Genomic DNA, 13,580 nt, shown 5'->3' with positions numbered 1-13,580 from the left:
CGACCAAACTCAAATCCCAAGTTTGAGCTTAGGAGGACAATGACGAGCCGAGATTGAGCTTTATAGATTTGGCTCGGCTTTTTTACACCGTCCACCACCTGTTGCCCTAGCACTTTGGCAAACACAAATTAATTCTTTCTAATAATAATAATAAAATAGAAAATTTACACAAATGCACAAAACCTGAAGCACACCTACAGAATGTAGCATCAACAGACCATGGAGTCCTGTGGTCGGTTGGTTGTGTTGTGTGGACTGGGACTGGGATGACGAAGGTGATTAAAATTGGAGTGCCCAGTGAGTGGGACGTGCCAAAAGGATGGCCACAGCTCCAACTCCAACTCTGATCCGTACACTCGGAGCTTCCCTTTCCCAATCGTCTTGCTCCCGACTCCATCCTCATCTTCTGCCCCTTCGCTATCCCACCAAAAGACACAGACGCAGCAGTAGCAGCTGCTGCAGGACTTCGCTTTTCTGCGCTCCCAATGGTCCACTTGGGTGAGCTCCCTCTCCAGTCCTCCTGGGCAGCAGCCGGTATTATATTGTCCATGAATCATCGTCTGTCTGTGTATATCTCATGCAATAGGTAGCTAGACGCACAGAATAACCCATACCATGTAATCCACAATCCACTTGATCACGACTTCATGATATCGATGATCATTGAATCCACTCTGCTGCCTGAATGAATGAAAATTTGATTTGCCTTTTTTCTTGCAGTGAACAATTAACTCCTGAGACTGAATCTGATGTGTGTCTTTGCGTTGGGACACACCTCATCCCTCATCCCAACAAGGTAGGTAGCCTATCCCTCGTGAAGGCCAGGCCCTTTGAGGATATAATCTTTTCCTCGTCCCTGGCCAGCCCTGCCTTTCTTCATTGTTGATTGAATGAATCATATAGAGAAATCATTATGTTTATGTATATAATCTTGTCCTTACATTAATTTGGAAGATTGACAAAGGTGGCGAGGACGCCTATCTCGTCAGCACCTTCAATGGTGGTGTTCTTGCTGTTGCTGATGGTGTTTCTGGGTGCGTATGTATTAATTTCCTCCCGTCTCGTCTTAGTTAGCTCACGTCGTGGTCTACTACTGTGATGCACCATATATATATACATATATATCACAACTAACCATCAGCTGCACTCGTACAATTCTGTTATGCGAGCTCTACAATCCTCAGGACTAAGCAGCAAGGCCATTATATTCTGCTTCATCTATATATATATATATATATATGGGAGGATAAGACAAGAAATATTCTTTATGTATGTATGTATGGTATAATCCAATCCATTAATATGGATCTTATCTGATATACTACTATTCTTTATCCATGGATGTGTTGGGTTGTTAGATGGGCTGAACAGAAGGTTGACCCTTCCTTATTTTCTCGGGAATTGATGACTAATGCTTCGTCCCTGTTGGAACAGCGGGGACTTGAGGAGGTAAATTAATGTTTTTCCCCAAATCAAGTTTAATCCCCACTAGCTCAATATACATATACATGTGTGTGTGTGTGTGTGTGTGTACATATGCATATATTCAACCTCAATCATATTGTATCAATGTTATTGCTTGCTTCCTTCCTCACATAACTGACAAACTCTCTTGAATTGATACAAGACATGCATTGCTGGGTGGCTTAGGTTGGGAAATCAGCCTGTTGCTGCCTATTTACATATTTTTGCTTGCACGTCTCAGTTCAGCTATGATCCCCAGATGCTCTTGAAAGAAGCACATGCTGCAACCTCTTCTGTAGGTTCGGCTACCGTGTACGTGTCCTGGCTGTTAAGTAATTAGATTAATTAGATTAGATTAGATGTCTTAATAATTAATGACCACCTAGCAAGCTCGCGGATTAATGAAGCTGCTTGCACCAACCCCATATATGTCGTCTCCTCTCATAGTCATTCATTCGCTTTTCATCTTTCTGCTTTCCTCTCTAGAATAATAGCCATGTTAGAGAGAGGCAGGATCCTGAAGATCGCAAATGTTGGGGACTGTGGACTGAGGGTGATCCGCCAGGGTAAACAAACATTTTACTGTGTCTAGTCATCGAGGCTTGTGGAATTGTTTATCCTTCTCTTTGTTGGCTCCTCCTTTATTTGCTGACTAAAAATTGAATATGGTAGGTGGTTCTAAAATAATCTGACTCTGCTTTGGCAGGTAAGGTAGTATTTTCAACGTCCCCTCAAGAGCATTATTTTGATTGCCCACACCAGTTAAGTTCTGAGGTGGTCGGCCAAACATACCTCGATGCTGTGGTAATTATATAGCATATATATGGAATCTCAAGCTCCTGTTACTCGATCCTAGGCAGTTACCTTAGCTTTCCCACTTTAATATCAGATCTTTGCCAGAAGCCAGTGACCTGGCACTGCAGCATTATGCAATGTCAAATATAGCTATACACTTGCATTAACATTAACTCCGCATTGCATTCTGACATTGATCAGAAATTTGTTGGAACAATATACAGATGAGCACAGTGGAAGTAATGGAGCAAGACACCATTGTTATGGGATCGGATGGCCTTTTCGATAATGTGTTCGATCATGAAATCGTTTCAGCTGTAACAAGATACAGTGACGTTTCAGAAACCGGTAATTTTCCTAATTTTCCTCTTTTCTAATTAGTTTATCTGGCAAAATCTTCTTTTGCTTTCCAACTTCAACTCTCTAAAACTGATTTTTTATTGGGCCGTGTTGTTTAGCAAAGGCATTATGTGATCTGGCTAACACACACTCGATGGATCCCAGCTTCGATTCTCCCTACTCGGTGGAGGCCAGAGCAAAGGTGATTGCTGAAACCATACCATACCAACCAATTAACCATCACTACCACGTTAATTTTTCTTCTTTCTTTTTTGAAGATTTATTATTAAGTTATTTATGGCAAAAGTAGCTGTGTCTTCCACTCAGCTATTTTAATTAAATTGTGATGTCGCATATACTCTTATCTGCAGGGTTTTGACATTCCCCTATGGAAGAAAATTCTGGGGATGAAGCTAACAGGCATGGCTTAAATTTAATTTGGTCTTTGTTTCTTTTCATTGTGGTGAACATTTCTCCACATAGCATTTTCGGACGCCTCATCTTGACTTTGGTGGTCCTTTTTCAGGTGGAAAACTTGATGACATTACCGTGATTGTCGGTAGAGTTGTTAGAACACAGTCAGCAGCCTGAAACACAAACACGCGGCTTATCAGAATGAAAGTTTGGTGGCTCTCTTGGGATTCCACCTTGCATTCCTGATCAATGTGTTCCATTCTTCCCAAATGACGAAGGCAGAGGGTTCCTTCCCTCTATCTCTATCTTGAACGCTGTCCTCGTCAAAATGAAAGTACCGAATTGAATGCAATTTCACCATCAGAGTGCGAAAAAAAAAGGCAAACTCATGACCTCCAAGGCTCATTATCAGGGCTAGGGAAAGCTTCTCCTGTGCCATGACAGAAGAGCTTGCCATCGTATGTTACAACAGAGCAATGTCCCTTACACAGATACTTCCAAAAACGGCAATAACTATATTAGTAATGGAAGACTATCTCACCCAAGTATAGCCGGGAGAACTGCAAAAATGGTCAAGATCTAGAGTGAAGAAATGCATAAGCAATTCCCGGTAGTCTAAACATAGCTCCCCTCTCCGTGTTGAACCCAATGAGCAAAACTTGCAGGCTGAGACTAAAAAAAAAATAGTACAAGATGGAATCTAGTACTCAATACCGTGAACAAGCAACTCAAACTACAATCAATTTAATTTCTAAACAATAATCATATTCGGACACATATGTCCTCATTTAATCGATCGAGCTGAGTAACACCTCCCATGACAGACACAGGCAGCTCTGACCTGACTTCTTCCTCTCCCATTGGATGTATCTCAAGGGAAGTAGAACTCCTTAACATCTACACCCTTCAAGTTATAGGGAGCACAGGGAACTCTGATGCAATTGGAGATCGACGGATAAACCTGCTATTCAGGTGACGGTACTCTGCTCGGGCTGCTACTGTTCAGTTCTTGGAAGAAGGATTTGGCAGCTTCATAAGTGGACCAGCAGATTGCAGCAGCGGGAGCGTGGAAAAGCATCCTTGGAGTCCATCCTCTCACAAGCCCTATGTACCCATCTCTATTTACTATCGTTTGAATTACATCCCTAATTGATCCGCTCTTAAATCTATCACATCCGCAAACTCCCTGGTTACAAAGACACCAGTCATTGATCAGACGCAAATCGTGAATAGAATAATACAAGGGCAACCAACAATGATGAATGAACCATAGTAACAACATAATCATGACTTGAGGACATCATGACCTCCCCAAGTAAATAACCGCCTTATCCACGATATGGAGTAGTAATATTGGTTGACCTCTGGCAATGAATGCATCATTTGAAATCATAGCTACCTTATCTAAAGCTTTAGCTCATCAATCATAATAAGAAACAAGAAATAAGTTATACTTCCTCTTGTGATGGCCTGAGAAGAGCGATAAGCAGAACTTGGACTTACTGGTTTAGGAAAGAAATATGGCAGAGTTGATGACAAACAAAACCTCAAAATGACTACAGAGCACACGCCAAAGCTCTCTGTGATTAGCAGGGGACAAAGTTCGATAAGGAATTGAAATGATACCATGGGACAATTAAACAATGGATCAGGTTACAGTTCATGAAGGAAATTCTTCCACCGATGCTGTCCTTCGGATTCCTAAGACTCAGTATTCCCATGGATCTAAAAATCAGGACAGTGAACAAATTCTTGGCTGTAATGAAATGGGATTCATGAACCAAAACTTGCAACCGGACAAGACCGTGTACGAAAGAAGAATAACAATTATGTTGAAGGAACCACGGTCCCGTCTGGTTCACCAGAATGGAACGGAATGAATTACATAAAGAGAAATATAATTAGATTGAGAGGATATATGCTTTTTTTTTTGGTGTGTGTTAAATTTGAACTTATAAAGTAGTGTAATTGAAAAAAATAAGATGTTATTATATGTATATGTTTAGATATAGGACCTTAAAAAGAAAATATATGATACTTGTATGAAAATTCAAAATTAGTTGGAATGATGGAATGAGCATTACTTAAGATTTATAAAGTTGTGATCATTCCATCAAGTTAGAGAAAAAGGACTATCAAGATGAAATACTCTTTTCAACTCACTATAGAGAGCAAATGGAGTGAAAGGATGAGATATCCATTCCATTCATTTCCATTGCAGTATACCAAACGTAACCTAAGATAAACAAATCTCTGAAGCTACCTTAGACTAAATGCGTGATGGTTTCTTTGTCCTTTCTGGCAGTATCCCTTGGGTGTATTAGTTCACTATGCTTAGCCCGAAAATGTGAGCTGCCATGGCAAGGCAACTACTTTATGGTAATGAACTGTATCCTCATATCGCATTGACTCTCTACTGAACATTCAAATGCACAGGAAAACATCAGGGAAGAGAGAGGAGCTAGTGTAAAGCCAACTGCGTCTACCTGACACTGCAATTGAGTCTTCACGACATCCAGAGGAGTGGTAAGTGCAGCTGCCAAAGCTCCAGCAGCAGCACCAGCGGTGGCATGAACAACCCAACCCTCATCGTCCACACTATCTGGTGATATCTCCATCAAGCCCCTCTTGGCTGCCTCATAGGTGGCAAAATGCACCGCGGTGAAGGGAGCATTCATGATCACGGTGGTCCTATACGATGCATAAAAGGCCCTAAAGCCCTCCTCTTTCAAGACAGTCCGAACACAACCCAAAAGGCCCTTGTAGGGGCTCTTGTTCAACTGCAGTCTCTGCTTCACCATATCCATTGGCGTGAACACCGCATCGCTGGCAACCGTCGCAAAGATGCCAGAGACCGCGTGAGCAGCCGAGTTATTTGGATTCCCGCCCGAGAAGTATTTCTTACACATCTCATAGACCGAGAAATACACAGCATGAGCAGGACCAGCTCCCAGGCCCATGGCGCCGATGCCTCGGTACAAGCCTAAAACTCCGTCGGCCTTGAGAATGGACTGGAGGGCGTGGCGGACTCCCACTGATTTTATAGGGCAGGAGCCGATGGCTTGCATGTGAGTCTTCACTGTGTCAACAGGGAACATGGCCATGTGTTCGACGGACCCTGCAATTGAGCCGGCGATCATGAATTGCCAGAAGCGGAGGCCATCGTGAGCTGAAACAAAGACTTCAGGGTGGAAATCCGGGGGCTGGGGAACCGGCCGGAAGTCTGTGTTCCGGAACTTGGTGGTAGCGTCTGTTGCGGCCATTCAAAAATTGAGGCGAATTGGATGATGAACTAGGGTTTGGATGACGGGGGCTCCAAAAGTTCCAAGGTTTTTGAGGAGGTGGAATAATATAATATAGGTGCTATTTAGCTACAGTAGATAAACAATGTCTACCTCTACAGTGGCTGGAATGGAAGAGATTTTGAGTAGTTAGCATCCTCAGCTCTGGGAATGGGCTTATACATACATATACGAATGGAACAAAGAAAAGGAGGGGGCAGAAACAGAAATCAAATCAAATTACATGAGAGAGAGAGAGAGAGAGAGCCGGGGGGGGGCGCCCACTGCCGAGTTTTCTGACTAAGATTGGTCACATACACCGACCAAGTGCAGGCGAGGCAGAGGAGGATGAGGAAGAGGAGGAGGAGGAGGAAGAGCAGCTGCAGCAGCCAACTGGAAGACGAATCAGACGGATCAAAGTTGCTGCTGTTTTTGGAAATTTAGGGTTCCAATGCCGATAGATTTTTTTATTTTTTGGTTCGGGCGAGGGTCGCAAAATTTGTCCGTTTAATTTTGCAATTTAATTTTAAATTTTAATTTTAATTTTAATTTTACTCATTATACTGTCAACTACATAATTATTATTTTTATTTTAAATTTTTTTTAATTATTTAATTTAATTTTTAATAATAAATTCTTCAAACTATTAATTATTTTTTTAACAATTTAACTATACAATCATTACTTTTTTAAATTATTTATTATTTTTTCACACTTTTTCTCATAATTCAACAATACAATCATTACGAATCAATTAAAATCAAAACTCAACTCAACTCTACTCTAAAACTAAATACACTAGCAATGTTCTTTATTACTTTGGGAAACCTCCCTATTGACCCTCAATCTTTGATTTCCTTTTTAATTTCGTCCTAATTTCATAAGAAGAGAGTTTGGCTTCTCAATCACTTTCGCAGCTGTGGCAGATTGATCAACTTTTCAAAGTTCCAATTCTCTATGAATACATCCCCTGCATTAATGGATATCAATCATTTCCCAAATCCAATTAATTTTGTGTCATGTTTGTTCATGTATCTCCATCTTTCCTTTTTTTTTTTCCTTTTTCTTTCTTCCTTATCAAATGTTCTGGAAAATCCCATAAGTGGCCTTTGACAGTCCCCTTTTATCTCACCGCCCATGATCACCATTGCATCCTTAATTTGGTAACCTTCAAGTTCAATTGTGTCACTTACAAAAAATCAAAGCCCTGTGTTAATGCACACAAATATATAAATATATATGTTTCAACAAGGGTCAATCATTCGATCATTCAATCAAAAAAATAAATAACCATTAATAATTTACCAACCGCTAGATTAAGAAGCTGTTAAGCACGATTGGTAAATTTATATCATTAAAAATTCATTTTCTAAAAAAAGCTCAAAATCCGATAAAATATTGACTAATTTCACAAAACTATAGTTATATATTTTAAGAAATTTTAAAATTTGTGTTAAAAGAAATCATTAAAAATTAAGATAATAATGAGAGATCATACAAATTTGTATCTATATATTTTAAAATATTGTCTCTTAAAAAAATTTTAAAAAATTCAACAACCGAGCGTTTTGAGACCATCTACCTGAGCCCACCACATATTTGCCTTCGTTATTTATAACATATCAGACATAGTATAATATCGATAACACATCATATCTATACCTATAAAAAATGATTTAATTTGCTTTTCAAAAAGTAAATATAAAACACATCATATTATTATGAAAAATATGATCTAATTTGTTTTTTGATAAACAAATATGATCTTATATGATTTGTTTTATTTTGATATTTTCATAAAATATTTTTATTTTTAAGCAAGTATGGAAAATTGAGAAGTTTTTACATATCCCATAAATTTATGCCTATATATTTGGAAATTTTAAAAATTTAAAAACTTAGAAAATAACAATTGATCCCACAAATCTATATTTATATCCTTCAAAAAATTTAAACTAAAATTTTATTTTCTAAAAAAGTCAAAAAATCGAAAAAAAAAGCATCAGTCACACAAATCTATATTGTGTTTTAAAAATCTAATACTTCTAAATAAAGTTCAAAAAATAGAGAAAATAATTATTGATCCCACAAATCTCTATACGTGTTTCAAAATTTTAATTTTTTTTGGAAAATGCTCAAAAGAAAAATTCATTCAGTAATTCAAGCATTCAAGGCCATTTAGATAAAATATTTTTTATATGTCAAAATATTACAAAAAAAAAAAGAGAAAATAAAGTCTGACCCCATGAATCTATATCTATATGTTATAAAAAATTATAAAATCAATTTCTAAAAGAAAATAAAAAAATCAAGAAAGCTAAAAAAGATTATATATCCATAAAGAAAGCTCGAAAAATCGATAAAATAATGAGTGGTCCCACAAATTTTATATCTTTATATTTTAAAAATTAAAGTTTTTTTTCAAAAAAATGCTCAAAAATTAAAGAAATTTCCATTTAGCAACCAAACATTCTAAGGCCATATGACTATGCCCACTATGTTCTTACTTTCATAGATACTAGACTCAACGAGCGAACGCTTGTGATTTTTTTCCTTAATTTGTCGTAATTAAATAAATAAAATCTTTATGTTTCTATGACTTATTATGTTTATGGCTTATATGTAGTATTATACATTAGTAGATGTAACATTGATTGAGAGTATAGATTTGTTATTGTTATATGTTACTCTTTTTTTAATAGAAACTCTTAAATTTATTTGTAATATATTTGTATAGATGGTTTTATTTGTTTTTCATAGAAAGTTATTCGGAAATAATATACGGTATAATGCTAAATCCAATACAACTTCCCATATGAATAGTTATACTAAATAATACATATTTCACGCATCGATATTATAAAAATAGGACAATTTGTACTTTTTGTAGTAATAGGAGTTACATATTTGCAAGTCTTATCTTAAAAGTTTTATATTAATGTAACATATTGAACATACGATATATGTGTCACTTTGTAGGGGCCTATCTCATCCGATCCCCCTCTCGGCTACCATCCATCCCCTCGGTATTATTTTTTTAAGGTTTAATTAATTAATTTTATTTTAATTTCTCATTTTTCTTTTACTTTTGATTTGCAACCACTGATAAATTACCACGCAGATAAAATTAGTGATGTCAAGTTCACATTAAAAAAAATTTGAAAAAAATAAAATATGAATGAGTTTTTACCTAAAATGGCCCATGGTTTGTCCATTTTGTCAAATCTATCATATGTTTTTTTTTGTCAAATCTATCCCATGATTTACTTTTTGCATCAAATCTATCCCGGCGTTATCTTTTCCGTCAACATCTAACGGTCGTGCTGACGTGGCACGTGAAGAGATAGTGGGCCACACTTGCCACGTAGGCGCCAAATCAGCACAGCCGTTAGATGTCGACGAAAAAGATAACGCCGAGATAGATTTGATGCAAAAAGTAAACCATGGGATAAATTTGACAAAAAAAAGCATATGATAGATTTGACAAAACGGACAAACCATAGGCCATTTTAGGTAAATATCCCAAATATGAAATAAAAGCATAATAAAAATAAGAAAAGTTGGAAGGAAAGTTCCAAACACAAGACAATTAACACAACTAGCCATGTTTCTACCATTACAGTACTGATAAACTTATGCTCTTCTTTCACATTCTTTAAAATTTTTTATTAATTACTTTCAATGGATTACTAAATTAAAGATGAATGAAAAGATACCCAATCAAGAGTTTAGGAATTACTCAAAAATCCTACGTGGTAGACTCACATCGTATGAACGGAAGCTCCTCATCGCACAGGCTTGAAGAGCCTAATAGTATTTAAAATACGAGACAATTAACACAACTAGCCATGTTTCTACCATTACAATACATATAAACTTATGCTCTTCTTTCACATTCTTTAATTTTTTTTATTAGTTACTTTCACTGGGTTACTAAATTAAAGAAGATGAATCAAAAGACACTCAATCAAGAGTTCAAGAATTGCTCAAAAATCTTACGTGACAAACTCACATCAGACAAACGGAGGTTCCTCATCGCACAGGCTCAAGGAGCCTATTTTAAATACTATAATAGATATTAATCGTAGAGCACGTGCATTGCACAGCATATGATACGCGTGTTTTTGTCAATTTTATTATATATCATACGCGTGTTTTAAATTGTAATTTGTGATTAATAAAAATTTGTTATATTATATGTATATGATGGATGTTGAGTTAAAAAATTCTATTTTACTCATATCCTATTATAAAATATATTTTGAAAATTAACAAAATTATTTATATTAAATTATTATGAAAATTAGAAAAAGTAAAAAATTGAAAAAATCTATTAAGTGATGAATATTAGAAAAATTCACAAAATTCTAGTACTGGATGTTAAAAATTAGAAATACCTTAAATCGATTTTTTAATTTTAAAAGTTCAAAAGCTTATTTTTTTTTTAATATTATGTAACTAACAATATCATATCAAAAACTTAGAAAAAAAATAATAAGCAAAAAGCCACCCTAGGACTAGACTATTTGGTGAAGAATGGGAAAAAATATTGGTTGGGTGTTAACCATTCACTCTTTTCGATGCTCATCATGGTATTCAGAAGTTCACTAGAGCTTGACTAATCTAATTCAGGAGATCGAGAATTAATGGTTATTCTCTCTCCCAATAATGTATTTTTCAAGATTCAAATTTGTGTTCTTCTTATTGCGGAAATTGAAAATTTGTGGGCCCGTTATGATATTAGTTTTTCACTTTTAAATATTTTGATTTGGCATTATATAGTGAAGTGATTAAGTAATACTCATCGAATATTTGCTCGAAAAATGGAGATTGCCACAGCACCCCGACTCTCCTCACCAAATTTTGCTTCCAAATGTAACTCCTCAATACCTTTGCCTAGCAAAGTAGGAAGATATTACCTTTTTTTTTCCCTAGTTAAAAGGAGGTCATTGAATTTACTACAATGAAATAAGAAAAACTAATACCGAATAAAGATACACTTTTAGTTCCACAAGAAGAATTGAATACCTAATTAATATATATATAGCTCTTGAACAGAAACGGAACGGAAACCACCAAGTTTGATAAGCAGGAGAAAAGAACAGTACAAGTTCATACTCCCTGCAGCAGATATGTTATATATGGCACTGGGAAAAACAACCAGGCCACCAATTTGTCTTGTCCTCAGTCGATAACGTGTATAAATCTATCTAAGAAACACCCCAGTTTTGAAATCTCACTGGCAAAAGCATCAATGTTGCTGTAAGATGATCCACCGGGCTGGATTGCTTGACGACATATTTCCTGGAGTTCCATGGCTCTTCTCCTTAATTGCATCTGCTCATCACTTTCCAAATCCATAAACTTCCTAATAACCCCTGCGATTTCCACTCCAGACACCACCAATTGCTGCTGCTCCTCCTCTCCCACTGCCACTGGTCTCTTCACTCGCCACCCAATCTTCCAGTCTTCAGCAATGAGCTTGCTATTTGGGACTTGGTCCCAAAAGATTGGGAAAGCCAATATTGGAACCCCAGCATATATAGCTTCCAGTGTTGAATTTAGCCCACAGTGCGTCCAGAACCCTCCGACCGAAGGATGACTCAATACCATCAATTGGTTGCACCAGGGCACAATCACTCCCTTCTCCTCATCAATTCCGCAGCTGCCCCTAAACCAATCCGACAACCAGTTCTCCTCTAGGTCTCGGCTCACCCATAAGAACTTCACTCCACTTTCACGGACACCGGTGACAAGTTCGGTCATCTGCTCGCGAGACACAGAGAGAAAACTGCCTAAGGAGATGTACAGCACAGAAGCTGTGGGCTGGGAATCAAGCCACTGGAGGTACGACGGGCGATGATGCTGATGAGGACCCGCACCAAGCCCAAGGGAAATGGAGGAGGAGCAGTCTAATTCAAGCTCAAAGTAAGGTATTGTGGGACCGACGGTGTAGATGGGCATGGAAAATTTTGCCTTGAGGGCGTCTATGACTGAGGATTCAAGCTCGTAGAAGTTGGTGAAGAGGAGATACTGTGTTTTGGGAACCCACGGGAAGCAATCCAATGCCCTCTGTAAAGTAACCCTCCCTCTTACACCGAAGAAGGTGGTGAGATCCGCCAAGCGTGTTGGTGGAAGCCCTGGGATATATTCAACGATCTCGTCGCCCCGATCTGCAGCACTTGCACCAGAAGAGATCGATCGATATTACATTACAGCACTACAGGGAAATTCAATGGCGAAACACACACACACCCATATTGTATTCCTAATGAGTTAATCCTGTCGATGATGAGTGAGTGAGTTAAAAATTGAGTTACAGTGGATACTGGATAGTGTAGGTGTGGTGTAGTTAGCTAGTCTGTCAGACAGACCTGAGAGATCGGCAGGGAAATGCCGGTGTACAAGGAGGAGCTCAAAATGGTCGAAGACAGTGAAGACTGATGCCGACATGGTCCACAGCGATGCGATGGGGATGTCCCTCTTGTTTGCGACGCGGACAGCCCAGAACAAGTAGGTGTCAGCAATGATGGCGATCACGGGCTTATCAAGCGCATCAAGGAGCCGCTCAACCGGGTCTTCCATCTTAGTCAAGACGGCTTCAATAAATGCGGGGAAGTCCAGGGCACGGATGCTCTCCGAAGGAATGACGTTGGGTATGCAGGCGAAGCGGATCGTGTCGGGCTTTGGGTCAGAGCCGACTAGAGCGAGCCACTCCTCGGTGACGACGAAAGTGACATAGATGCTGGGGCTTTTCGACACCAGAAGCTTACACAGGTTCATCATGGGGTTGATGTGGCCTCTTCCTGGATATGGAATTGCGACCAGGTGGGCTTTCCTATCCCTATCCATCTTTGATTGATCCACAATTTTAGGGTGTTAGGGTTTTAGGGATAGGAAATCAAGAAGATGGAAGGATGGATGAATATAGGGGAAGGACCGGACTTGGAGAAGGAGGGGTGGGCTTTCCATCTTCACAAGGAAAAGTGGTTGTCCGATCTACTCAAAATGTTAGGTAGCTGAGCTGAGGTTGCTTCGCACATAAAAAAATGTGGAAAAGAAAGAAAAAACAATAAATTCATAACGGGAACAAATAAAATAGAACAATCTATATCTATATCTATATTTATATATTACGTAATATAAATTCCTATTGCAAGAATTCAAAAAAGCTCTCCATTTAATTGATGAGGAATTTCCGTTCGTAATCCTCAGCTCATGAACGATCAATCATTCGTATCCCCCTGTACATTAATATATACTTAGTTTTTTCATATTTTCATAACT

The 13,580-nt window shown here is 38.0% G+C and overlaps 3 protein-coding genes across 9 annotated transcripts; 1 reads left to right on the top strand and 2 right to left on the bottom strand.

Annotated features, from left to right (window-relative positions):
- The first annotated feature begins 209 nt into the window (after positions 1-209).
- On the top strand, positions 210-3,372 carry LOC116210823 (probable protein phosphatase 2C 26). Of its 7 annotated transcripts, none has more exons than XM_031544885.1 (11): positions 210-498; positions 721-796; positions 955-1,034; positions 1,359-1,449; positions 1,706-1,776; positions 1,951-2,030; positions 2,171-2,268; positions 2,484-2,607; positions 2,718-2,800; positions 2,970-3,018; positions 3,125-3,372. In XM_031544885.1, exons 1-11 carry the CDS (start codon positions 320-322, stop codon positions 3,187-3,189), a joined length of 996 nt encoding a protein of 331 aa, XP_031400745.1. In that variant the 5' UTR covers positions 210-319; the 3' UTR covers positions 3,190-3,372. The 7 variants fall into 7 exon arrangements, 6 of the variants coding, with proteins under 6 accessions (XP_031400745.1, XP_031400746.1, XP_031400744.1 ...); XR_004157572.1 differs by having other exon boundaries at positions 211-498; positions 1,628-1,776; positions 2,723-2,800; positions 3,125-3,146; XM_031544886.1 differs by having other exon boundaries at positions 215-498; positions 1,724-1,776.
- Positions 3,373-3,573: 201 nt separating this feature from the next.
- LOC116210824 (mitoferrin-like) lies at positions 3,574-6,774 on the bottom strand. Its single transcript, XM_031544892.1, has 2 exons — positions 5,499-6,774; positions 3,574-4,198 (listed from the first exon to the last, which is right to left on the bottom strand). Exons 1-2 carry the CDS (start codon positions 6,273-6,275, stop codon positions 3,977-3,979), a joined length of 999 nt encoding a protein of 332 aa, XP_031400752.1. The 5' UTR covers positions 6,276-6,774; the 3' UTR covers positions 3,574-3,976.
- Positions 6,775-11,249: 4,475 nt separating this feature from the next.
- LOC116211486 (UDP-glycosyltransferase 87A1) lies at positions 11,250-13,317 on the bottom strand. Its single transcript, XM_031545906.1, has 2 exons — positions 12,668-13,317; positions 11,250-12,466 (listed from the first exon to the last, which is right to left on the bottom strand). The coding sequence occupies exons 1-2, from the start codon at positions 13,143-13,145 to the stop codon at positions 11,478-11,480; spliced, it is 1,467 nt and encodes a 488-aa protein (XP_031401766.1). The 5' UTR covers positions 13,146-13,317; the 3' UTR covers positions 11,250-11,477.
- Positions 13,318-13,580: the final 263 nt, after the last annotated feature.

This window comes from Punica granatum, chromosome 6, assembly GCF_007655135.1.
Source record: "Punica granatum isolate Tunisia-2019 chromosome 6, ASM765513v2, whole genome shotgun sequence".
NCBI classification, from domain to species: Eukaryota; Viridiplantae; Streptophyta; class Magnoliopsida; order Myrtales; family Lythraceae; genus Punica; species Punica granatum.
Note: the sequence above shows the minus strand (reverse complement) of the source record. Positions and strands in the feature narration are given on the sequence as shown.